Genomic DNA, 27,269 nt, shown 5'->3' with positions numbered 1-27,269 from the left:
TTGTTTATCCATCAAAAAAAAAAAATTATTCTTAGGACTGAAAAGGCCAGTGAGGAAAGTAAATGGAGTAATAATACAATAGCTGTGAAAGGAAGAGCAAATTAGTTTTGAATAAATAGAAGAAGCTGTTTTCACTTCTGAAGGCTTAGAGCTGTTAAAACTTCCAGGAACAATCTTCACTACGCATGGTATGTATTGGAGCTTTTTCTTCCCTGCTAGTGTTAAAAAAACCCCAACAACTGATTTCCATTTCTGCACTGGGGAACATGGTAGTGTTTCATCCTGGATTGCCTTTAGGGAGATAATTTTTTTTTGTTTGGTTCTTTTTTTTAATGTTAGAAACTCACTGTTTATTCCTGCCTTTGCTTGCAGGTAATTTTGATTGGGTAGGAAATGCTTTTACGCAGAATGCTGGAGCTGGCCTTGTTATCAACCAAGCAGACGCGGGGAACAGCACAAGCATCATTAAGCAACTCAAGGCCGTTTTTGAAAGGGACTGGTATTCACATTATGCCAAAAGTTTACAGCCAACAAAAATCCCAAACTGCTTTAACCACAAACTTACTAAAGGAACTTCAAATAAGACTGCCATGAGCAATGTGAATTAGAAAGACTATTTTACCGTTTAGTATTGCAATGAAGAATTATGTTGGGGTGTAGCCTTCTTTCATATTTACAGACAAAAGACTTAAAGAAAAAGAAAAAAAAAAGTTTGGTTTGGGGGGGGTGTTTTTAGGAAAAAGCACACTTATATTAAATCTGTCTAACCTATATTCTCTATATGAATTATTTAAGACTTTCAAATTTGTTACTTCTGACACTGAATGTCATTTCCGCTTCCATGTGAATTTTAATGTTCCACATTTGAATTTATCAGCATGTGTCAATGTTTCTGTTTTAGGACTTTTCCCAATTGCCAACCTGGCTAGAACAAACCTTGAGGCAAAATGAAGATTCAAGCTATGAAATGGCATTCTAAGATCAGTTGTTATTGACATACAAATAGATGGTAGGTTTACTGTAATAGAAAATGTAAAGGACTAAGCAAAGTTTCACCCATATAAATAATTCCCTTTAAATAACTACCTAGTCATAAAAATACTTCCTGGTTTTGAGCATTTACTTTGAGTATCACTATTCCATGTCTTCTAACTAGCCTTAAAATACATTAAAGTTACAGGACTCGTAATTCATTCATCTCCTGACAGTATGAGAAATTTTTGAGGGGTTGGGGTTGGCCTCATCAAGTTTGTCATATTCCCTAAAGCTTCTCAGATTTTTTTATCAAAGTACTGTGGATTCCTTTCAACAGAATAGTTATTTCCAATTACATGCATTTCATCTAACAGTGAAAATCTCTGGATTAATAGCTAAAACCTAGGACTGATTTTTTTGTAATCTCAAGAAAATTTCTTCCCCAAGTTAAATATTTATCATCTGTGAGTCAGCAGATATGTGATGACTCATTATCAAACCAATGCACATCTCAAAATCAAATACTGCTTTTTCGAAAGGTCAGGGGTTATGCAAAATCATGCAATAATTGTCGTTAAATGATCACCTAGTAATTTTGTTGTTTTTTACACCTGAAGAGTTTGCTTTCTTAACTTCTACTTTAAAAAGAAATAAAAATTGTGAAATGACATTTTTTTGTTAAAATGTCATCCATATAGGTAAATACATCTGCATGGACAGAAAAGTGATGCTTTAATTTAGACCACAGTTTTTAGTTGGTGTCAAAAGTGTGCCTCTACAATCACAACTCAGTTGCACCAAGAAGCAACTGTTCTATGAAAGTGTGAATTTACTCTTTGAAGAAATACACAGAAATGTTTGATGACAGATTTTTCTCCAGTCAGAGATGTAATACATAGTTTCAAAATAAAAATGTTTCACTACTATGCCTCTGCTTCCATTGAAGAAATATAGCCATGAAGGCAAACTGCATTCTGCATTTCGTTAAATATTCACAGAACCTTTTCGAAAATGATGACTTTTCATCTCATTTCCTGCTGGCACACTTCAAAAGCAGAGGGCAAAAAGAGAAAGAAACCTAACCACGTTGCAATGTATTACTTTAATCTTAAGAAGAAGTCAAAAACCCACCTTGACTCTCAAAACATAGGTTACACTTATAAGGTAAATAATTAAAATTTATTTTAAGGTAAGCACAGCTTAGGAAATTCTAATAAATCAACATATGCACAACTTCAAATTGTCAGCTAGAGACACCCCACAAGACTAATTATGACCCCAAAAGGCACACTTTTGACAAAGAATCTTTGTTTCTTTTGCAATTGCAAAGATTTACATCATCTTACTGAAAATAATGATAAAACAAAAAATTTTTAAGATTATCAACTTTTACAGAAAATATTTTGCACAGCTCCAATGTCAATAACATTTTCTGATATTCAGATAAACACATGCCACGTATTAGTCTCACACACACAGCAAAGTATATAATCCGACATACTGATAAGAAACAACTATTTAAAAAGAAAACGGTTTTCTGAGTTGCTATGAGGAAAGATCCTTGTGAGGAGAAATTTCTGGGTTTTCTTCCTTCTGTATATAATTTAGAGTATGTATAGCAAGTATGGGAGAAAGATCGCCAGCACTTAATTGTTGTGGATATTTTGTTTTGTTTAAGAAATTAATATAAGTCCAGATTAATTTCTGGTGAAAATTTCAGCTGAGTTATACCACCAATAACTTTAGTCTTATGAGTCAAAAAAACCCCCACAAAATGAACAAACAAAAAGCCCACCACATTTTTAAAAGCTGGTTGAGACAGTTGTACAGTGTCTGAGGTCCCTATGGATGGGTGATCTTAAAGTTTGAGATAAACTTAATACGATGTCCTTACCTAAAACAAAAAAACCCACTTTCTGGAGTTGTTAATTGTAGCACCTAATGGCAATAATATACAGTAATCAATCAGTGTAGGGGGTTTATTCCCTCTTGCATTATGATCCTGAAAATGTGTTAAGTTTTGTAAATGACATCTTGTATAAATAATGGAGGATCTGAGTGGAACAGAAATTTGTCAGACAGTAAAGCTAAGCTGTCTGTTTATAAAACAGGATTTTATTGATGAAATCAGACTGATCACTGACTGATTTAGTATAACAAATGAATAGTAAAATAGTTTTACTGGACAGATCCTAGGAAAATGCAGATCATGAATACTAACAAGATCTGTTAGTTTACAAATATTATTGGCTAGATAAACGAATTCTTGGTGCTTCAATGACCCCCCTCAAAGAGCAGATACATAAAAGTACATTTTAAAAGTGGCAGTATGTTTTAGTTTTATGCATTGGAAGAATTTGGGTGGTTTTGAACAACTTTCAATGTGAAATACTGGCCAGCTATCCGATAAATGGAATGGCAGACTCAAATTTCATTTGGTATGAAGTATGGATCAATACTGTAATAACTGTTTAGAATGGTGTCAGCTCCAAAGCAGTACAGAAGGCCTTGATCTATTACATTAGCCAAAAGACAAAGTGCATCCTTGGACTTCAGCAAATAGGAAATTTAAAATACCAGATTATTTTTTGAAACTGTCTAAGGGGATTATCGCCAATTATTTGGCTTGGGCCAACGCTGTTACTGTTTAACTAGATTTGCTACAACAGCCTCGATTTTGGCTTCAGGTCCTTCTACCACTGTAGTAAATCTGAAGCAAATTCATTACAGTGATTTCACACTAGTTTAGCAGGGTTCAGAGTCTAAACTAGTTTCCTCTTGCTTCCGCTCTCCTGAGTATCACCACTGCACAGGCTGTTTCCTAACTTTACAGGGATTTGCATTCAGGGGTTTCTCCCAAACCTCACAGGCATAACCCAAAAGATGCACTTTCTCTAGGCCCCTTCTAACTGGCATTGGTAACTGTCATATTAAAGGCAATTTCCTAAACAGAACAGTTTTATTGTTAAAGAATATAGACTGTAATTGTTGTTTGCTGCAAACATTTACTAGTGCCTTATTCATACAAGTTTTTGTTTAACTGTTCCTCACATGAAGACCTGCAAAAGATCCTGTATTTAGTACTGAGGCATACAGCAAACTTCCTAAGTAAAAAGACATTGTCATGTTTACAGTTTAGTACCTAAAACTAGAGTCACAAAAAGACAAAAACTGACTGCAAGATATTGGTCCAAACCACAAGCACATCTAAACTGGAGTGTTTTTATCCAATCCCGGTTCAAGAACTAAATTTCACAGTTTACTCCTGGGTTCATTATCAACTAATCTACAACATAGTTGAATTATTCTGTCCTGCCAAAGTATAAAATCTGAATTCCCCCAACATCTGGCTGATATCAAAACCATAATCATAGAAATTCCTGTGAGCACAGGTTGAAGTCCAAATATCACATAGTGGCTACTTTCCAGATCTTGCATGTTAAGTCTCAAGTTGTTTTGGACCAGCTACTTTTTCTGCCAGAAGCATGAACTAGTATCCACAACTACTCTCACTTTCTCTTTGAAGACCAGAAAGGCATGGATTATGTGCCATAGCACAATGGCTGTAGCTGTACCCTAACAGGAACAGGTTTAGGTTTTACCCAGTACAGGGCCAGGTGTGCCTCCCAGTAAATCTGTCCTGGTGGATCAGAAGAGAGCTTGAGAAACAAGTAGAAAAGCCTCCAAATGCTACTTTTAAGACGTACCCATTATTTGCTATACTACCAGCTACCTAAATTCTACTACTTTGTTGAGATTTGCACACATAAAAACTGAACAAATAAGTTCTGTTACCTGCCAGTTAACCCTAATCTAAGAAAAAATCCAGATGATTTATAGGGTTTTTTGTGACTTTAGCGTGTATTTACTGGAAAGAGTGTACACACTCTCATTAAGATGGTAAAAGACATCAGCTGGCTATTCCAGTTCTTCAATCTAAAGTCCTAAATATCCCAGTCTCAGATCATTATGCACTTGACTCCTGAGCATGGCCTTATAGAGTGCACTAAGTTGTCTTAAAACCTTTCTGGTCTTCAAAATTAACTCTTCATTTTAACACAAAAATATTGACTAAATGTTTAGTATGTTTCCAGATGGTAATTTCTGGTGCTGTGTTTTTCTTCCACTCTTTCTCTACCTACATCTATCATATATTCATGTTTTTTCAGTCATCGTTACTCCAATGCAATCTGTGTAAAGAACTCAGAATGAATCCTTGGTGTGTTTAAAATTCACAGTGATGCCTCCCAAGTTGAAGGTACCAGTGAACATGCTCCACTTCTAACACTGCAAGGTATAGCAGCTCAACTGAAGCTGTAGGAGATTGCTTTTCTTAGCTGTAGTTTTTCACTTTAATTACTGCTGGATGTTATTTATGAATTTCTCAGTATTGAATCAGGTTGCTCTTGGATCATCACTTGCACAAATGCCTTAGAAGCTTGCCAAACTAGCATGTAAAAGAGACCTCATTCAAAATAGTTTAGACAAGAAAAGAAGAACTCATGTGCTTTACGCTCTGAAGGGTGCTGAAGTCAATGGATAAACTCCAGTCTTACCATCAAGTGGAGCTTTCTATTTATCTCCTGTTTAGATAACCCCGCATGGGCTTCCAGGAAAAGTCTGTGAGAACTCTGTGTTTGAATTACCTTGCAATCAGGAATTTACAGAGAATCTGAGTGAAGAATCCAGCTGTATTGAGTGATTCAACACTGTAACTTAAACTGGATTTTCATGAAACCACATTTATATTCCACATCTATATGATACAACTGCATAAACATGCTAATGTCAGGTTTTCCCTACAGTTCAAAAACATGTAGGACAAAAATCAAGCTACTGCAGCCTATTTCTGAAAACATTGTTAAAAATAGCTTTTAAGAGCATAATTCAATTCTGGCTGCAAATTATTCTGCTATAGTAGTGTAGTAAGCTCTATTTTGCTCACAACAAATTCTACACTGTGATTTTACAGGAAGACTCAATAACTTTTTAACCCTGTAAAATAACCGTGATCATTCCCTCTTTAAGAACAGAAAGAAGGTTGATGGCTAATTCAGGCTACAGAACATAACAAAATACAATAAAATGGCTGGAAACTGCAGCATTCCAGAGGATTATTTTGTGTTATTTTATGTTGCATGGCCGCAAACATGAACAATATGAATTACATGTATCACAATGGTGTTGTGTGAACATGTGGTGGATGTTGAATCTTACACAGTAAAATCCATCCCTCCTGTAAACAGCATAAAATGTAGTAAGGGTAGAGAGGAAGGGGCAAAAAGAGCCAAACTAACTTGAATCAGCTTGAGTTAATGGACTGGATGCTGACCTAAAAGCTCTGGACTGAATTTTTGTTTTGTTCCTTTCTCTGCAAAATCCTGTATTTCTTATGCATCCTCCTTGCTTGTCTTTATATGAATGAACTCCTGTGATTGTTTTCAGAATGAGGAAAGAACCTTTAACAGCTACAAACTTATGCTTAACAGAAAGAAATCAGCATGAATACAAGCCCGTTCATTTCTGTTTAGCAGGTACTGAGTAGTAAAGCACTACTTGAAAGAGGACTCTCCCTCGCACATTAGAAGTTTCTAGTGTAATATAAGCAAGAATTGACAACATAGCACATGCCTGCAGATTTCACATCACACGTGGCATTTGCTTGTGTTCTCTCAATGTACAAGCACAGTCATCAGACAGACACCATTCTGAACTACTGATAAACTGGTGAAAACTAAGCACAAGCATCAGGCAATCCAACTTGACACACTCAAATGAGGAAAAGGAATCCTCCCAGAAGAGCCAACTATATAAAGTTTGTAAGTCACTTAGAAGCTAGAATTATTTTCAGATATCATTTTGGGGGACTTAATGGGGAATTTAATGAGGAAGGAATCTTTCTGTTATGTATTAAAGGCATGCACCATTGGGGTCTAAGCAAGACAGCATAAAAATGTAAAATGAGAAGCTCTTCAAGTGGAAGTATATAGACCAACATTTTCTTGACTGACCTGTTAACAAATATTTTCTAGTGGATTTGCTTAACATTCAATTACTTCACAATATTCTCTTAAATTACTCTGCAAGTATTCCTCATTTGTATTTCTTCAAGAGACACTGTACCTGTATTCGGTGTTTTACTTGAAACTTGACAAAAAAGCAGGATGCTTCTGGAAGGGACAGCTGTTTCTTTCTAAAGGTCAGAGGGCTTTCTCGCATCTGACTTGTCCTCTTACTGCCTCCTACTTCTTCAGCAACCCAGTCCAGGCTTACACTTGTCATTGCCTGAGTAGCAAAGAAAATTAAGTATTTTTAGTCACCTGCTTTTTCTGAAAACTGCTGGCTGTTCAACATATTTTTGCCCTTTGAGAGATCCCTCATCTAATGAGATACTAAAAGTATAATAAAGGAGGCCAAGCACATAATTCCAGCTGCCTCATATAATGTGGAAAAACACATACACAAAATTTGGAAACAGAGATGGAAGGCGGGGGTGGGGAGAATGCTTGACAAGCTTTAAATGAGGTAGAGGTTCTTCTGATGATATAAATATCTCTTCTGGTGAACTTATTTTATTCTATAATAAACCATTCTTCACCACACAGACAGATTTGCAATGACTGAAATGTGTGGCTAACTTTAGCATGAAAAGGTGAGAGATCAAACACCCCTCGTCTTTATGAATTGAACTAATTTCTTCACTAAGTAGGCCAGGTGGAAGAAGCAGGTAACATTGGTTCCCGTTCTGAGGGAATAGGCCAGGTTGCTACTAGAAATAGGGCTGATAAGGTTTCTAAAGAAGGCAAAGATCTTATGCATCTGACTTCTGTTAATTCTCACAAGATGGTGCATCTCTGTGGGAAATTGGGGTTCACAGCTTTAGTAACAATTTCTTTGTGGCAAACTGTCAGACTTCTCAGGAGAGCTCCTTTTCCTCCTTCTCACTATGCTCAAGACAGTTGTGACATCTGCTTTTAACAATCTCCAGATTCTTCAAAGGCATTACTAAACTAGATTGTAAGAATTTTCCCTGTGGAAAGGAAAAATGAATGGCAGGTTCAGCGAGGAATTCAAAGAATGTAGTATAAATATTAAGATACGTAGAAAATCAGGATCAAAACCACAAGGCGGTCTCATTTTTGCCAACTAAGGAAACTTGGGAAAATAACTGAGAGGCTAATGCAGTAACTTAGATTAATGAGACTGAAATTTATAAACCTAAACTCTGTTACTTTTATGGACAGTCCCCATATCTAAACTGCTGCTCTCATTATGCAGAGAGGAATCAGTGAACTGCTTTGATACGCTGCACAAAGGTTTTGGCATTCAAAGTCTTATGTCCATTTCTGAGTGTATACAGCTTAAAAGGTAGCCTAGAAAATGAGATTCTGTGTATATTTATGCAGATCTTACTTCCAAATAATCATTGAAAACCAGCCACTTCTCACAGCATTTGTGTCTTCAGATGTCATCACAGAGATCTTACTAAACAAGTCTGGAGAAAGGCAGAAAAGCAACATCTGTGGCAGCAAGTAAGCCAACTAAAAAAAGCTGCAAGCCCATTTTCCAAGTGCTAGTTGATACAATAAAAGCATTCAGATGCCCCTATCCAGCTCAGATTCCAAATGTCCTTGTATCGGATTCCAAATACAGACTTTAGGCTCCTCACACGTGTACACACAGAGACACATCCTCAAAGGAAAAATGAGTATCTATGCCAGAAGAGCTTGGAACATCCACCATGACTTGTTCCACTGCTGTCCTACTCTTAAATAAGGCTGATAGGAAATAGTGCAGCTTTCTGGAAAGGGCCAGTATCCTTTACTAGAAAATGCAAATATGCACACAAAGAGACTCAGAATAATGAGTGGACTCCTGGCTGCAGCACAGAGGGACATCAATGTCACCATTTCTGATAGCACACACCAAAGCCATCTACTCACCTTGTCATTCCCACACTGCATGTGTGCCAAAGCTCACTTTTTTAAAAAACAAAGGGCAGTGTTTCTCTCTGAATGAAACATTCCAGAGAGGATTATACCTTTCCTTTTTTTTTCAATAGAGAGAACAGCAATCACCACCCCATTTCTTTCTTCCCTTTCCACACTCCATTTTGCAAATTAGCAAATGTTTCCACCATCTCTGCCTCATCTGTCCTTTTCCTTTTCAAGCTATTTCCTAAATGCTGTTTCTGAATCCCTTGCTACTGCTTTGTACACAAGGATGAATTCCTGCAACTTGCACTGTTGGTGCTGTAACATCCTACAAGGTTACTTCCACTAGCTTTACCTGAAGTGCTCAGAAGAGGGAAGTGCATGCACACGATGTTTAAAGACACACAAATTACTGTGTATGAAGACAGGGGAAGTCAGGGCAGAAGCAGAATGCAGGCACTACTGGAAAAATACCTGGAGGGAAAGGGTCTAAAGTCATACTCCTCAATCTGATTTCACCTTGGAACATCCAAAACCTGTATCAGGATCTAGAGCTCAATTTTGCAAACCTTGCACAACTAACACAAGCCTTGCCTCCAGGTGTTCTGTTTGCTGTTGTCCTGGAGTCACACACCAGGTTAACCTGCCAAGCTAGGCAATAACAAGCGAGTCAAAACCACAGACAACTTCAAGACACGTGACCTCAACTTTATCCTCCAGGTGGCTTTTGGCCACAGAGGGGGTCTAACCTGGGTACTTGTCGTCTTGTGACAGTTAAGATGGTCCAAGCTCACCATCGTATATAACACCGCCACCTTCCAAGGAGCAAATGAAGAAAGAAGATCTCTCTCTGCAAACGTATTTTAAATCTCTGAGTGTGACTTTGGCACTGCATTGTATTTCCCAACACAATCTAAAAGTATCAGGAGTCCTGTGCAGAGTTTGCAGAGCAAAAAGGGTATGTACTATATGTTTCCTACTATACCTCTTCTGATGGAATAAATATCAAATAGAAAAATCTGTCTAAACTTATTTTGAAAACTGCATGGCCAGCTTATGCAGTAGCTAGATCTGTGGCAAGGTTACAGTGTTACTCTCTAAGGAGAATACAATTAATATGCGTATATATTTTGTTCAATTCAAGCACTGTGTAGTCTCCAAGTTCTGCTATGAGAAGTATGGATCACTTCTCATTATCCTTCCTATTCCAAAACACAGTATTTATCACAGATGTGTACAATACAGCGGCATAGCTTAGGCCTGTTATATAGGTCAGTTTCTGCAATGCACATGAGAACATAGTTTGCCACTGCAAAGGAAAGTGGCTGCAAAATCTATTTTGGATAATCCAGTTTATATTTGAGGAAATCAATGTGTGGTCATTTCTAGAACTGTGAATATAAGGCAACTGCTGCATGCTTGTATATTTGATAAGTTTTATTATACTATATCCTTATATGAATGCCTATGCAGTGTAAATGCTTTAATATAAGATACTGAATGGTTTTTTTACACATTATTTTCTAAACAATGCTACATTTTACTGCATGTTTATTCATTTTTTTTGTGTTTGTACAAAGTGCAAGCAGGAGGACACATGATTTTAATAACTTGCACAGCAGCTATTCAAATCCATTATAAAAACATGTTCTTATGTAAAGACTTAATTTGGCAAGAAATGTGCTTCCTTTAGACAATGGGCTTGGTTCACAGCAATACCTGTGTACTTAATGTTATTTATTAAAAAACCCACATTATCCCTGAATCTGTAAATGGGGCCATTGACTCTGCTGCGAACCTCTATGTCAGTATGCTTTGGTACCTTTGAAAATGTAAATCTACATTTACTAGGAAAACAGATGACCTGTCCTGATGCAAGCTGAAAAACAGTGCTGTAATTGAAAACGTGCAGTCCTGAGCAGCCATTGTGTTTGGTGCTGCAGGATGACAATGTAGCAATCTTTTTTTTCTTTAAACAATACTTTCTCATGACCTTAATACAATGAGTTCGTGTTACTTGATTGTGAACTGGGCCCACTGTTTACAGTATTATTATACATAACCAAAGTTCAATGCAATTAACAAAACTGATCAAATTCACCTTTTGGAAGAAAAAAAGAGACTGATTTTGCTGAGGTTTTGGAGACCTGGCTTGGTACAGAGTGTTGCTTCTGTACCAATGCATTTTAAACATAAGTAAATCACTGGCTGAAAGACTGATGGCTAAGACATCATTGTCAGTGGTAATATACTGCTGGAAACTAAGTTACCAATGATAAAACGTAAATCAAGGTAGTAATGCATTAATTTAAAGATATGTAAATATTGATTTTAATGCTGCAGCATCATAGATATCATTTTTCACTGCTTTGATATCCAAGGATTCCTAGAAATACACAAGTGTATTTTATCTGCTCCATTTTTTAGTTTCAGTACTTTCATTCAAAGCAAAGTAACTCCCATTTCTTTGTACTGCACTGAAATAAAGAATCTTGTTTCAGTACATAATGCTTTTCTCATTCTTTCTGGTCTGTTTCTGTCAGTGTGTGTTTCTGTGAGCACCAAATCCCAGATGCTAGCCCCTAGTGTCCAGCTCCCAGTACCCTGGCTCCCATTCCTCTGTACATACACACACCAAAGGCACAGCAGGCAGCACTGACAGACGACCTGGTGCCTCCATCCGGGGCTCTGCGGAGCCTGAGCAGCACTGCCACTGGTGCCAGACCACTGGGATTTCTGCAACGTGATCCTCTTTTCTAGTAGACTCACATTAAGATCCTAGTTGGAATCTGGGAAAGCAGGCCCTACGCTGCATTTCCCATTTCTCAGGAGACTGCCAGAGTCATTATGATTTTCTGTTGCCGGAACTGCTGTCACATTCTGTTGAGACTATGAGAGTCCTAACCAAATGAACATAAATTCTCCTCTGATTTGCATCTAAAAAGCTTCTAACCAGATCTAATTCTAAATACTTTGCTCTGTGGAGACTCATGCTCCAAGTAGTTTGGAAATGAGAACACTCAGGAGCAGATAATACTCAAACAAAAAGGTAAAGACTGACAGGAGAGGGGAGGAAGCTGAATTTCCTGAGATAAGCACTGGCCTCAGTAGCATGTGCTTTTGTAAGAGCTGTTTTATGTTGCACCAGGAAGGCAGCTTGTCTTGGGGTGATTTTATGATAATAATGTGTTTCCCTATCATCTGCTTATTGCCCAGAAATGGGTCCCACAGCTTTAAGCTGGGTCCAGGAGGAGGGGGGGAAAGAAGCCAGGTGAATCCTTCAGAGTGGTTTGTGTTCCAGGACTCACACACACTCCCCTGTGTTCTCACTGCTGCAGAGCCGAGGGAGCACCTTCCTGTTTTTAGCCAGCCTGTTAGCTGAGGCAAGAAATGTTTCCATATCGGCATACCAAAATCCTCTGGTAACTTCTTCTTCTGGAACTGTCTGGCCTAGCTGTGATCCAAGAACCAGACCATCGGACCCCTTGGACCAGCAGGGAGGCTGCGGGGACATGGCATCCTGGCCTCAGACCTCGGGAGGGGCCGAGCCAGCTACATAAGGAACTCTAAATCCACCAGCTTTCTCTGCATCGAGGAGGTTTAATATTTTAACATTTTCCCTGTGCCCTGCTGGCACTCTGTTAAATAAATAGTTTTTTTCACTTTCACCCAAGAAATTCCTTTCGTATGGGTGGGGGAGGGAGTGCTGAAACCTGCCTTCTGTGGAGGAGACTTTCCTTCCAGAGCGTTTCCCCCTAAACTTGTCTCAAACCAAGACACGGCTTTTGACTGCACAGGTCCCAGTGGGGTGAGCAATAGCTGCTGCACTGTGACCCACAGTGTTTCAAATACAACATCTCAGCAGATTTCAGGTACAGTGGGAGTGATGAGGGCAGAACAAGGAGAAAGAATCAGTTCCCAAGAAGAGAAGCTTTACCTTAATTCCCAAAATACTTATGTCCCCATTTTTTTCAGAGCACCTCACTTTCACATTTGGCATGCTTTTTGCAAGACAATTACTCTACTTGATTATTATTTTAGTGCCCATTTTCACAAAAAAATGAAGTATACACTTAACAAAAATCTGCATTTAGGAACTCAATATTCTTTTCACATATGCAGCTTCACAACAATCATATGAAGCAGGAAACAAAATATTAGTCCTGTTTACAGATAGTTAGCTACTTTAACTGCTTACTGTGCACTGTGTTACTACAACTAGTTTGCAGAATACACAAAATTTAAATTCAGCTGCTGACATCTGTTTTCATGTTAAATTTCCTTTCAAAATATGCTCAGCAATAACAAAAACATCTCTATATTATCAACCCTGTGTTCAGCACAAATCCAAAGCATAGCCCCTGGGAAGAAAATGAACCCTACCCAGGCCACAACCAGCACAAGCACACCCTTTAAAGTAGCTGAAGCACATAACACACTAATAGTGTGCTGAGCCAGACTGTCCCTGGTTAAATAACTCCTGAACAGCCTATATTTGTTGGCCCAACACAAAATTCCAGCCCACTTAGAGAATTCTGCTAAATGTAGCCCAGGTTTAGAACCATATTATAGACAGGAGAAAAATATTCAGAACAGGTGTTTGGCTCATTGTAAGAAATCTTCCAAATCACTTCATTCCTGCTGTCCCACAACCAATGGTGGAACAGTGTCATCAAAATGATGCGCAGGAAGTCTGAAATTAGAGGGCAAAGAAATAATTGAATAGCAGTAAGCCACTTTCAGGCTCCCATGTCTCAATTGTTTCCTCTGAACGAAGTCCTATTTTGAGACACAGAAGGGATGGCTTTCTTCAACCATTCCACAGCCTTCTGCAGCCTGCAGTTTAAAACTCATTCAAGATGCTAGGTAACACAAAGATGGAAACACAAATCATGGCTCAGTACCAAAGAGTCATGTTCCAGTCTCTACCCTGTGTCCTTTTTATGGATATAGCCACTATTGAACCAGTCTGGCAGTAAGCCCTTAGGTAGGTTTTACTGCTGGTGTAACATAGTACTTCCAAAGACTATGTTCAGCCTGCCAACAGCAGGATGCTAACACATCTCCAAGGGATTTCTGAGCTCCCAGAAAGGTCATGTCTTCTACAGCAGAACCAGCTCAGTGAGCTCCATTTTAATAGCTTGTAAATGCTTAAAGCATCTCAATTCATGTAGAAGTATCATAACAGTAGAGTCCAAGAGTATCTGCAGGGCCAAGCTTAAAAAGTAAGGATCTGGTCATACAAACCCATTGCAAATGAAAGGTGCCATTTACATCAATGGGATAATCTCAGGAAGAACCAAAGGATCAGCACATTCATTTCTGTTCATATTGATACAGAATTTAGAGAGTTGTAAATACTGAAAACTTCAGGGATGGCCCTTTTAAAATGGACCCTGGTTATATTAGCAACACAGCCAAGTATTTTACAGATAACCAAAGCAGCAAAGTCTACATCCAGTGATCTTCAGTCCAAAAACACTCTCCTGAACCCTTCAATTTTTTTTTAAAGTCTTCTGATCTACAAGCAGAGAGTTCTCAATCACCTGACTTGGAGAGAAAAGTTGTTCTAACTCAATACAATGGATTCACCCATATCATGAGACATCCAAAATAGACAGAATGCTCCAGCCTGACCTCTTTACGTCTGTACTTCTGTGCTTGCAATGAAATGGTGCGAAAGAGTGCAAGTCTGTACCCCATCACTGATCTGTACTCTGACCTAAGTGTACAGCAAAAGTCAATTTTCACACTGAAGGGTGAAATTTATCGCAAGGAGGCCTCACATTTTTGGCTGTTACAATGCCTTGTCAGAATTAATACCTCCACAATGGTTTATATATGTATGATAGAGGGAGCTACTTGACATGCATCCTTCTTCATGGTGACTTGATAAAAGTCACTCACATGAGTAAAAATTCTGCAGGTTACAGGGCAACAAGCATATTACACTCTAGTGAATAAGTAATCCAAGAAAATAAGCTGAATTCATCACTGCACCATAGGTAAAGGGTAACAAACAGGAAAGTGGGAAAAATAACAACATCCGAGGAAAAGGTTGAAAACCACATCTAGGTATTTGCTCTGCCATGAGGTTTCAGTCCCAACATGCTTGGAGTCCCAAGCCTTCTCCAATCCTGAAAGCTAAAACATTTTATGGAATGAGCCAAGTAAGAAACAGGCAGCAATAGAGAACTACTTTTCTCTTTTGAGTATAACCTTATGTGCAATACAACAAAAGCTAGAGACTTAAAATTTTGATAAGGATGGAACACTTTGAAGACTTTGGCTTATCTATCTTTAAGCAGGCAAATGAAAAGTTCAGAACAGCTGCTAAAAAGTATGCTTTACAGGAAAATGTTTTCAAATGATCTGTTTTTCCTGTGAACCTAAGGTAAAAACCACATTATAATGATCTAAAAATAAAAGAACAAGGAACAAAATGGCAAGATTATGATCTTTAGTACTTAAAGGCTGTATTGTCATGAATGCACATTGCTGCCTTTGGCACACTGTGGCCAGACACATCACATTAATAATAAATGCCAGGACTAGAAATTCAAAAAAATTGGAATTTATTCCATTGCCATTTCTACAAGGAGGAAACAGAAAAGTCATTTGTCACAAGTTTTATTCATATACCCTACAAAACTGCTTATTTGCAATTCCACCAAGTTTTGTTAGCCTGTTTTGCATTTCTTTGGGTTAATAATGTGGGAGAGGGGTTTACTATCATTATGGCTTCTGGAATGTGTACAGGAATTGGACATGAATTATATTAACAGCAAAGAAATTAACGAGAGAATGGGGACCTCCAATCTGGAAGTGAGAAGTATTAATTTAAGATACTACCCAAGTGATCCCTTTTGGTCTTCTGCCCACCTGATACTGTGCACCTGTTGTACACAAAAGTCTCCCTCAGGATAAAGCAGATTCTGTAACAAAGACAAGACTTGAAAAAGGAAGTGCACAGATTATTCCTGGCATAAATTAGCATTCCCACAGGACCCATACAAGTTTACAAGCAATGAAGGAAATTCTCTGCAAGGACCAGAAAGGTTTCACTTGCCAGAGTCAGGTATCAGAGTTCAGTTTTGGATGGGTGCTCAAGAGTCCCCAGGTATGGTGGCAAAGGGCCCCATGAGATCCGGTGCAGCCTGGCCAGTGGCCATTAGACAAGTTTGTGGTGTTAAATGCTCAGAGCCCCATCAGACACATTTCCTTCCCTAGAGGCAGAGGCCGAAAATGCAGTCAGTAGTGGCCCCTGGCAGAGGCAGAACCTCGTCCTCCCGCAGCGAAGGTGTCTGGTAACAATTTGAAACAATTGATGTACTCCACATAAACTTAATATCCCTCTCTTTATATCAATTAGTGATATTTTTCCTCAAAAATGCATACAGGCTTCCTGACTTCACAACAACATGTCCATAATTAGGCCTGTCTGATCTCATAGCTAGAAATTCATAGCAAACAAAACCATTATAACATTTTAGCCCAGCTCTGAAGTGAAGCCAAAGATCTTTGGAGCACCTGTTGATCAAAATCAAGTCCCAGTTGCCCAAATGACCTACACAATGTGCACAGTAACTGCAAGCCCCAGTGAGACTGTATACCATCCTGCTGGATTAGGAACTGCTTGCTCTTAAGGGTAAGACTTGAGAGATTACCAAAGATCAGTTTTGTCATAGCTCAAAGGAACAACAGCTCACATCAGCAATTTGTATGTTGGTCTGCCATCACTAGAGTACTCAGTGACAAAGGCCTGAATAAATTCACAGCACATCCTTTAATTTATTTATCTGGGCCAGTTCTGGGCTACAGTAGGTCACAAAAAGCATGAGATCATATCCCAGACAAAAATAACTACATCTCATAGTACCAGTCATTAAAGGTCTGACTGTAGTTAGATGAAAATAGAGAGCAGGCTTTTACTGCTCATTAATCTCTCTCAAGAATACTTCAAGAAACTGTCTCTTCTTTCAAATAATAAAAAGAAATGCTTGTACACTGTGAAAAAGGAATTATAAAATGGTACTATCAGAAAAATAAGCAACTTTTGCTGTAGCAGAAGCGAGTGTAAGAATTCCCAAGATGTCATGGTTGGTATAAGCAGCTCTCTTTGGCATGCTGAAGTATTCAGGTACTCCCAGATGGCACAAAGATATTCTTACACGTTTTGCTTTGCTCTGGAACTAGACAAAGTGTTTCATCTCATTTCAGTCTCTCTTCATCTTGTGATAGCAGAGGGTACCAATTTTCTGCCAGGTGCCTAGACTCATACACAGCTAGTAAAGCTCTTCTTCTCAAAATTCCTGGTGTTCTCAGATGAGCAAACCTACAGGTAACCAGAACTACTTTGTACCTACAGCATCATGGGTGATGAGCAGAAAATGCACAAAGCCAATAAATCTATGAAGCATAAATGACCCAATGTACCATGAAGCTTTTAACAGGTCTTTTCCTTGGCTCCGTGGCAGAGAACTACCTCCCTTCTCAGCAGAGCTTCAATTCAAATCCTACAAGACCTGCTAAGACACTTTCAGTTTCCAAAGGCACATTGTCCTGCTCCAATGCTTCGCCTCCCTAAAACAACAATGGAAAATTATGGGGAATTTGATAAAAAGAGACCTGCCAATTTGAGAAGGATTATGTCACAACTAAGTTCGGCATCACATATTTTCATATTGCTTTGTTTTATACAAGGTCCAAGCTTAAGCAAAGAAAAACATCTATCAGCGCCGTACAGTACTTTTCAGCTCACATCTCAGTACAACTTCACTGGCCTGCCCAAAGGGCTAGGGCCAGCATCAAAATTAATAATGTTGGTAAGTGCTGTTCCTCAACATTTTAAAACTTTTAGCTCCTGAGACAAAGAGAAGTAGCAATAAAGAAACAAAGGCGTGCTCTGACTCAAGATGTTTTCTGATCACAGTTATTACGTAAGGGTACCAGGCAGGATGTGCCTACAAAAGATAAAAGACTGGAAGTCAGTCCATGTAGCATCATCCCCCTGAGCCTTTGTGTGTCTCCATGAAAGGGTGTTACCATTTCATTTGATTCAAACCCATTTAAAAACAAAAAAATCTGTAGAAGAGGGGCCATGCACACAAAGTCACAGCCCATGCTGGCGTCCCACCATGTGTGAGTGCTGAAAGGGGGGCAGGTGAGTCTAGTGGCTTCTCAGGTATTTCCTGTCAAAAAATGCAGGTATTCTGAGTAGTTCTCAAGCCAAATAAAAAAACAGTCTGGTCCCACCCTTCTGCAGGCCCTTTTCTTCTGCCAAGCTGCTGAAAAATGGCCTTCACAGCAGAAGCATTGCATGGAAAATGAATGATTCTCACAGCAGTTATTTGCCATGCAGAAGAACAACTTGTGCAGTCCACTGGCCTGGGTACACATCACTGTAACAAAGAAATCCATGCTGTGGGAAAGCTTGGCATCTGAAATGTAAAGAAAGGAGAAAACTAAGCAAGGCTGAGCTTCCAAATGGCAGCAGTGCTTTCTGCTTGATGTCATGAGGGTAATGGTCACATGGCTCCCGTGCTCCCTTCAGTGCTCAGCAAGGGAAAAGGGAACAGAGAGCAAGGCACAGTCACTTTGCTTCCCATACCTGGGTGTTTCGCAGTCTGGAGCCACATCCAGTCCTCTTATGTCCTCTTGGAGAGGGACAGGGCACTGTCATTTCTTTGTGACACAGGTTCCTTTGTTTCTGGCAAAGATATATTTGTATTTCATTTCTCTGGGAAAGAACAAAGACAGTTTCTCTGCAGGGTTTTAATTTTAGATCTTTTCAGTCCCCAGCCTTGCTCAGGCTATTGCTCTGGGCAACAAACTAGTCTATTGAAAAGAGTGTAATGAAAAGCTGGCATTGGTGAGGTCTGTTACAACAAGCAGGAGGCTCTGGAGGAATTTAACAAAGGTGAACAAAGCACAGGAAAAGCAGTGAAGGGGAAAAACCCTTTGCTGGCCAAGCTGACACCATATGTCATTTGCCCTTACAAACCTATGGCCTGTGCAGACCTGATACCACAGGGGATAACATCATAGTAAGTCTGGAAGGCAATTCAATAAGTTATCTAGGGCATTCTTCTTCTCCTTTGTAGAATTAAAAGTCCCTTTATTCACACGTGCAAGGTCAGCACTCACTACCCCTTCTTTCACCACAGCATTGACCAAACTAATCCCTGCTTATTCACACCCCTGATTGAGACAATCTGAAAGATTTAACAGAAACTGGAGTGAATTTGTTCCATTAAGTAATTGCAGAAAGATCAAACCGAGTTTGCAAACTCCTTTAATGATGCTAATCACCTTCTTATTTCTGTCTGTTTACTTGTTTTGCTTATAATTTAAATGCACAGAGTGCCTTGCCTCTAGGTGAAGTTCAAGTCTGACAGAGCATGCCTCAAACCAAAGAATGAGGCTGCAGAAATGATGAATCCTCATACATTACTACTAACTAGGTGCAACCTTTCTGTTGCATTCACTGCAGCTCTCTGGGGATAGTTAGAGGATAAGGGTCTCAGTGACAGCTCGGCCCTATGCAAGAATCTACACAGAGCTAGATGCCCTCTTTGCTATCCAAAGAGGGAAGCCCAGAAGCCCTGAATGTTTTTCTTTCATTTTTATGCTTTGTCCTGCCTTGAAAATAGCTCAGTGTTAGGGTATTTGCAGAACTAACTTCAGACTGTGCCATTTTTAAATTTCAGAGCAAAATCACTCCAAGTGACTCAGCAGACTCATATTTCATCCTCCTCAAGCATATGAAATGGCTTTTCTATCTGGAATGCATGCATGTCCTACAAGGGGTAAAACAAAGGCTCCTATGTTAAGTGATTTTGGGTTGGAGTTAACACATTAAAAAGAAGAAAGCTGTTCACAAGATATAAGAGGTTTCCCTTGGCAGTAGATCTTTTCACTTAACCTTTGTGGTTTTATACAGTGCTTCTGTTCACACAGATGCAGGGAGACCCACAAATGGTCATGGTGCTGCTGTGATACAAACCATAGCCAGCAGAAAAATCAGCTCTCAGTGAGTGTTCACTGCAAACCTGTGCTGTGGTATGTGTAACTCTCTGCAAATGACCCTTAATAGTCATGGAAATTGGTTCCATTTGGCATGAATCAGAGAAGCTGCTAAGTGAGGGCCTCTAAAATGGGCCTGTTAGGAAAGAGAAATACTGAGCTGTTGTACTTTTTTAGCATTCATAAAGTGGGACAGCTGCTGTTTAACAGTTGACTGTAGGAAATAAATGCCAAGAGTAATAGATACTGCAAGTAAGGAAGGCTACTTGCCCTTTATCTGAGCAGTTTACATATCAGACCTGAACCACAATCAAAGGTTGGTATTTTTTGTAAACTACCTCTTAGTGACAGGTATCAGGTATGGCTGTTACTAAGAAGGTAGCAAATGCATCATATTAAAATCCTCAAAAGTTCTCATGGAGAATTTCCAGCCAGGCAGGTGCAGTACTACTAAGGAAGCACATTGTGTGCCATTTCAGATCCAATATAATCACCATGGCTGTACCCTCTGGAGCAAGAGCCCTTAAAGCATATGCGACATGGAGCACATAATCCCTTACCACATGTCCCAAGGCCACAGGAAGCTTCTGCTGCAGGTGGACAAACACTGCACCTTACTGCTTTCATTGCAAGTCAAGTCTGTGCGCTACTGGGGATTGCTTCCTTTACCTTCTTGGCAAATAACGAACAGAGAGCTGATTTATCATATACCAGTTCAGAAGTCCTGCTAGAGCTGAGAGGCAGGAGCTGTGATTTAAATCCTTGCAGGCAAGGGCAAGAACAAGAGCCAGATCTCTGCTGCTTATGTCCTGAACATCAGGGTCTTGAATTACAGTGTGAGGGAAGAGGCAGCACTACCCTCCCAGCAGCTGTTAACAGAAGCAGCAGGAACAGTGTTCTGCATGAATCCATGTGCACAGGGTGTGATCTGAGCATCCTTTCTAGATCAGACTCTGAGGGGGAAGAGTAACTAGCTTGAGATGTTTGTAGGTGTGCGGTAATGACTAAGCTATTCCTCCCTAAAAGACTCAGGCAGCTGAGGCAACAGCTTGCCTAAAACCATGCCTCCTCCATTAAAAAAAGAAAAAAAAGAAGAACTAAAACCAGAAATATACAACAACATCTGCACTCAGGGGAATTTCTTCCAAGTGTGTTGTCATCAAACAAAATATCTATGAAGAAGCCTCTCACAGGAACAGTTTGGGAAAGTTCCCAGCTCCTCATCTGTCCTCATGTTACGTGGCAGTTCTGTGTCAGGATAGGATTTGAACTCAGACAAGTCTGGCACCAGCATCTTACACTTCTAATCAAATAAGTGATCTCAGCTCAACCAGCAAATGCATATCGCAAACAAACATGCCTTCAGGATCATACCTTTGGGAATCGTGGTGAGTAGGCAATCCTACTTGCTCATCAGAACATCAATTTCACGGACAAGTCTATCCTAGCATTGTCTATCCCCTGCAGGAATGGTGGAGGAATGACAAAGGCACTGTTCAGCCTGCCCTGGACTTCAAAGTGACACAGCAGTGAACCCAGAAAGTATCAACTGCTCTATCACGATACCACATCTTTGGCTTTCACCCCAGAGGGAAAAGCTTACAGCAGTAATAGGCAATCTGAGCGTAGCACAGGATGTATGTACACTGTCATACTCCATGGCAATGTATGAGGCAGTAAGGAATGAAAAATCTCTAAACCCTGCTTCTATTAAACCATATACAGGAGCTAACTGCAAATGTAATCTCATTCTGTCTGTGCTGACACGGCTGGTAGGCAGCACTTCTAGGTCTGTCAGACTTGTACTCCAAGTTCATTTGCACTGCCTCCTCTGCTAGAGCAAGGCCCAGAAGATGGCATTATCTTACAAAGAAACATTACCCTGGTGCCAGTTGCCTTCCCCTCTGCTCTGCAGGTTCAGAGGGGAAATCTCTTTGCTTGGGCATATCCCTAGATTCTTCTTGCTCCAGTTGTTTTGCCAAGCCTAGCATCAAGTTGCAACATTTCAGCTGGGTGTAAATACAGAGGAACAAAGCCAGAAAGAGATAGGAAAGCTTTATGTGATTCTCACCTTCATTCTTTTAGCTCTGTTTCAAAATCCCTCACCTCCTTGCAGTCTTTGAGGCCAGAAAAATCTTGATGTCAGCACTGGCACTGTATACAATAGGCTGATAATAACTGTTGTCCCTCTAGATACTCTGTAGTGTCTTTTCTGAGAGCCAGACACTAAGCAAGAGTAATCTCAGTCCAAAAATACCTCTGAATTCAGATGCCATTGAGACATAAAAGGTTTAAGCATGGGCATGTGAATGCAGTTGTCTGTAGCTCAGGGAGAAATAATCCAGAATGTCAAATTGAAGCAGTGGGGTTTTCCAGACCTGGTAAATAATGAGAGCTGAGGGTGCAGGTACAGCAGCCCCTCAGAATGGTTGCAACTGCTAGCACTGGTACTCAGTTCATCCTCATCTGCCCTTCCCTCCATTTTACCAGTTCCCTGCTGATCCAGCTCTTGTCTTCAGGACTTCTGCATGGCTGGCTTTGTTCCTAACAGAAATCATATCATGCAAATGAAGCAAAGTGCTGCTGTGATTCAAGGTACAGAGGTTCCAACAGCAGTCCTTAGCTCAGTCCATGCTCTTGCCTGCTACTGAGTCACATGGAACTGTTCTGCCCAAGCACAAGAAGCTGGACTTACAATTATGAAAACCTGGTGATAACTCCAGCAGTAGTTCAGGGCGATACACAGCTGCAAGGGTCTGCCACTATGAGATATAATTCCCTCATCTTTATTACACAGCTGGTGACAATGAAGGATCTAGCTCCATAGTGACTGTAAAAATCAATGAGGAGGAGGCATCAGCAAAGGACTGGAATAAGCAGAATCATTTAAAAAGGAAGAAATTTTAGTGTAATCAATCTGCTCAATTGTGGAAGATGCATAGAAGCAATGAGATCAGGTTAATTCTGGCTCACTAGATAGAGCTTACTCAGCATCTGCTTTGCTTAGTACCCTTCTAGGTTGCTGTAAAGCCCCAAAAACTTGCTCAATGAGAGTCTTAAAAGGGCTTACGGTTTTTTATGTACTCTGAGTTAAATACACGGGAGAAATACTGACAAGATCTTCTCAAGAGGTCAAAACAGCAAAAAACTTCAATGGCAGCTTTAGAAAATCAGAGAAGTTCAGCAAAAGGTTTAGAGCAGCATGCAATCAACATAAGATATTTCATGAAGTATTAATTTAGTCCATTCGACTTAGCAAACTACAAGCCTATCTGATTTTAAATTACTGAAAACTCCAAGAAGGACTTGGAAGAAGGAAAGACAGAAAATATATAGAAAAGGACAAGTATAGCTACCACTCCTAGTTCCAGCAGTGTTCAGCTCATAGAAGTTCCAAGAGGAGTTGGGGCCAACACAGGCTTGCCTCAGGTTTAAGTGCCCTTTGGCTTTCCTGGGCCGTTCCCCCAGGTGGGACTTGCTGTCATCTGGCAACTCTGGGGCTAGATTGGAGCTCCAGAGGGAGGTGTGGAGCATTGCCTCCGGGGTGCCAGGAATTGGCAGCCACCAGAGCAGGGCCCAACCTGCCCCTGCCCCTCACACACACCCCCCAGCTGTTTCGAGCCAGCAATCTCCTCCACTCTCACAGTTGAACGCCCAGATGAATTAATGCATCAAATTCAGATGCTTATCTGATACATCTTAAAACCTTCTAAGCAGCAGTGTAATTGTAAAATGCTAAACAATCATAAGAACATAGTTGAATTTACAGTAGAAGGAAACATAAATTTTAAATCTGAATCATGAGAGAAATTATCAAATTAACTTTGAATTAACCGCTGCTTTTCCAATGGTTATATTCTCCTAGGAATAGCCCACTTACCTTAGCACTACAGACTTGATTTTGTAGAAAGAAAACATGCACACTCACATTACTTGCATGTCAGTCACACAACTCTACTTTGTTTTTTAGCCTTCCTAAATATTAAAAAAACACAGTGAATTTTGCTTCCATAACTGAAGAGGTTCTACTACTTAACTTACAAAAAGAAATGTGATAAAGATGAGTTCAGTGAGCCTCTGTTTCGGATCATGAAAGTTAAACTTTCTGAGTCCTTTTATCTAGTAAAAATAAATACACTGAAAAATAAAACTATATTTCCTCCTCATCTAGGCTGCATCTTCTGCATTTATGATGCATACATCAACATGTAATCACATAATTAGAGGACTCTAATCAAGAATAATTAGAAATAATTATATCAATTGTCAACAAGTTATTTGAATAATTGATTGCACATATAGGAGTGAGGCCTTCTGTAGAAGCAGATTGTAAATCAAACTTTTTCTTTTGCTTTATCTGATGAGTGGGGTTATTTTCTTTTTTCTCTTCTAGTTTTAGGGATTTCAACTAAATCCAGCATTGCAACATGATAAATCTAGGACTGGTCTTCTGACTCAGAAATGTTCTTAGTATCTTAAAAAACAGAAAGTCTCAGAAATGCAGAGACACAGCAATTAAACTGAAATTTAAAAAAAAGTAAGAGAATAAGTTTATTGTTTTGAGATAGAGCTGGCTCTTCTCGTGCAAGCTTTTTCAGTGGGGTTATTTGGGTTCATTTTTCATCTTCAGTGTCTGTGACATGCCGTGTCACTGAAGTATTTCCTAACTGATTAGCAAGTTCCCAAATCAACATGAAAAAGACAGAGAGAGGGCTGATACCAAAACCATCCCTCCCCTCTCCAGGCGGTAAGCAGAACAGCAGAGGCAGGGTCTAGGCTAGAAGGACCCATTGCATGTGCATGACCCATTTGTATCCAAAACAAGGAAACTTGAAATTTGAATTTTAGTCATTTTGGTGGGTTCTCTCACAACACTTTGCTGTCTCCATCTGTGGAAAAGATAAGGCAATGGTGAGCCCCAGTTATAAAAACTAAATTGTGAGTCTGCTTCAGATGGAAAAGATTTCTATCCATGAACTCTAAGTAATAGGGGAATCTGTGCTGCTTGTTTTCCTAAGTCTGAGATTCTGCTTTGCAGTCAGTGAGTTTTAAGGTGGAAGAAGAAAAAAGGATTTCTTCCAGGGTTTTGGGTTTTTTTTGAGTGCATAAATAAGGACATATTAAGGTATGTGAATTTAGTCATTCTTTTTTGCAGTTGAATTGAGGACCTTGAGATCCATGACACAAGTGTTTGTCTCTTAAACTCAAGGAATGACAAAATTACACAACCAAGGCCACTGCTGTACATTAAGATGTGAACTATAAGGTACAGTACAATACATTTATCATCAGTGTGACTTGCTGCTATTTACCATCCACAAAATGCTGGAATTGAGACTCTTTGGTTCTTCCAGTGGTGGTAAATAAGCTCGGTCTACTGGTTGTTGTGCACTACAAAGAGTTAGGACTGAAGACATTATTAATTTTCAATCACATGATGATAAAGCTGAAAATACTGACATAAAAATTATTGGAGAAAAAATAACTAGCTTAAGATTGTGAAGTATTTTTTAAGGTTTAAAATATTGTGCTGATTACCCTGTCCCCAAAATTGTAGCCAGGGAAATGCAATTGTTGCACTATCTTTGCTGTACTTCACTCCATATAGGAACAGCTACATTTTACTGCAGAGGACATGATTCCTATCTGTGTACAAGGCTTGAAGTGGAGTCCCATCACCAGTGAGCTCTGTAATGATCAGGTCTCGTACTGCTGTGAGCTCATATGCAGCCACTGCCCCATCAAAAAGAGCCATCAGGAAGAAAAGCTTGCAAATCCTTCATCTGGTTGAAGTTCAACTTACTGCTACCCCACAGCTGTATTTGATCATGCCTACTCTTTGGATTACTTAGCTTTAAACGTTGTATTTCCCAGACAAAATCCAGCTCTCTCGAGGCTTCTTGGAAGATGGTATCCCTGACTGCAGAGGTACTATAGTTAGAAGACTAGAGAATTATTTGCAACTAGAGGAAAGAATTACAGCCCATGTAGAAGGTAGCTGAGGACCCTGTAAGGTGCCAAGTTTAGGTACAACAGGCCTGTGATGTTTCCAGGAGACCATAGCAAAATTCTAATTCTTACTCAGCCCTAGGAAAAAGCATAAAGGCTGGGGAGAGAAGGTCTGTCTTAAACATCTGAGAGTGAAATGATCTATACAAGGAGTGTGTGAAAAGAGCCAAGGAGGTAGTTAATGCTGCAGAGAAAAGATATAGGTTGCTGCTCTCTGTCTAAAAGATTTTGGGAATCAGAAGAACTTTCACTTCAGATATAAGGGATCACACTAAGGCCATTCATGCCCTGGGGCTAAAAGGCAACAAACAGCCACTGATAAATCTGAAATAGCTGAGATGTCAGGATCCAGTCTACGTACATGCAAGGAATGTGCAGGAGTTTTGTGTGAGCTCTGGTGGACAAAGATCAAAGGGTCCCAGAGAAAATCCCACTCCGGGATGCTGCAGCAGATTGTCTGCTTGAAAACAGTATTTTTTCCCCTCTCGCTTACATCCTCTAGTGGCCAAAATGCACAAATCCAGGCAGAAGCTACTTGCTAGAGTCAGCAAGGCTGCCTTCCACTGGATTTTGATGCATGTGTCACAAATGGAAAGGGGAATCCCACAGAAAAGGATCCGCACAAACGTCTCAGAGCATCTCCCTACACCGGAGGGTGTCTCAGCAAATGTGTTTTTAAAAAACCTCCTTGGAGCACTATTGGAAAGTTTTCTGCCTCTGTCCCACTGCTGTGATTTTGCTGGTGTAGCTGCTCTTCTGGCATGGGAAGAAGGACCCCAACAACAACAACAACAACAACAACAACAAAATGAACAAGATAGAGATTAATATTCGATATACTGTATCTCATTATTGCATCTCCATCTGAACTTCCAGTTGTTGCCATCCTGTAGTCTTTTTCAACTGGCATAATTTTATAAGGGGATTTAATATGTTTCCATTGCACAAATCACATACTAACAGAGAGCTTGTTTCCTGTTTTTGTCTTGCTCTTGTCACTGATCTGCAGGATCACCCTTGCAGCAATGACAAAAAATGCGCACATGGAACTGCATAAAGTATTTTTTCAGCTGGTTTAGCAGCTGGATAGGAGCAGGAGGAGCCAAACACAACATAACCTGCCAGCTCTCCCAGGCCCATTCAGTGCTGCTGGAAAAAGCACTCAAAGGCCAGGCAGGAGTTCTGCAAAATGCTGGGTGCCTGCTAGTGCGAGAGAGGAGCTTGCAGTATGCATAATTCCACTTTTTTTTTCTATTCAGGAACTTTTTTTTTTTAACTTTTCTTCTTTCTCATTTCCAATTGCATGTAATCATAATCCAAGCCCCA

General features: G+C 39.7%; 1 protein-coding gene across 4 annotated transcripts in view; it reads left to right on the top strand.

Moving 5' to 3' along the window:
- Nucleotides 1–11,417, top strand: part of PLD5 (phospholipase D family member 5) — a 183,561-nt gene extending 172,144 nt beyond the window's left edge. For all 4 annotated transcript variants that reach the window (XM_010391776.4, XM_010391778.4, XM_019281332.3 and 1 more), the window contains one exon: nt 373–11,417. In XM_010391776.4, coding sequence (XP_010390078.1) covers nt 373–608 — 236 coding nt within the window. In that variant the 3' untranslated portion in view covers nt 609–11,417. The remainder of the gene's footprint in view (nt 1–372) is intronic.
- The last annotated feature ends 15,852 nt before the right edge of the window (nt 11,418–27,269 follow it).

The sequence above is a fragment of the Corvus cornix genome, chromosome 3 (genome assembly GCF_000738735.6).
Source record: "Corvus cornix cornix isolate S_Up_H32 chromosome 3, ASM73873v5, whole genome shotgun sequence".
NCBI lineage: Eukaryota > Metazoa > Chordata > Aves > Passeriformes > Corvidae > Corvus > Corvus cornix.
This window is presented reverse-complemented; position numbering and strand designations above follow the sequence as displayed.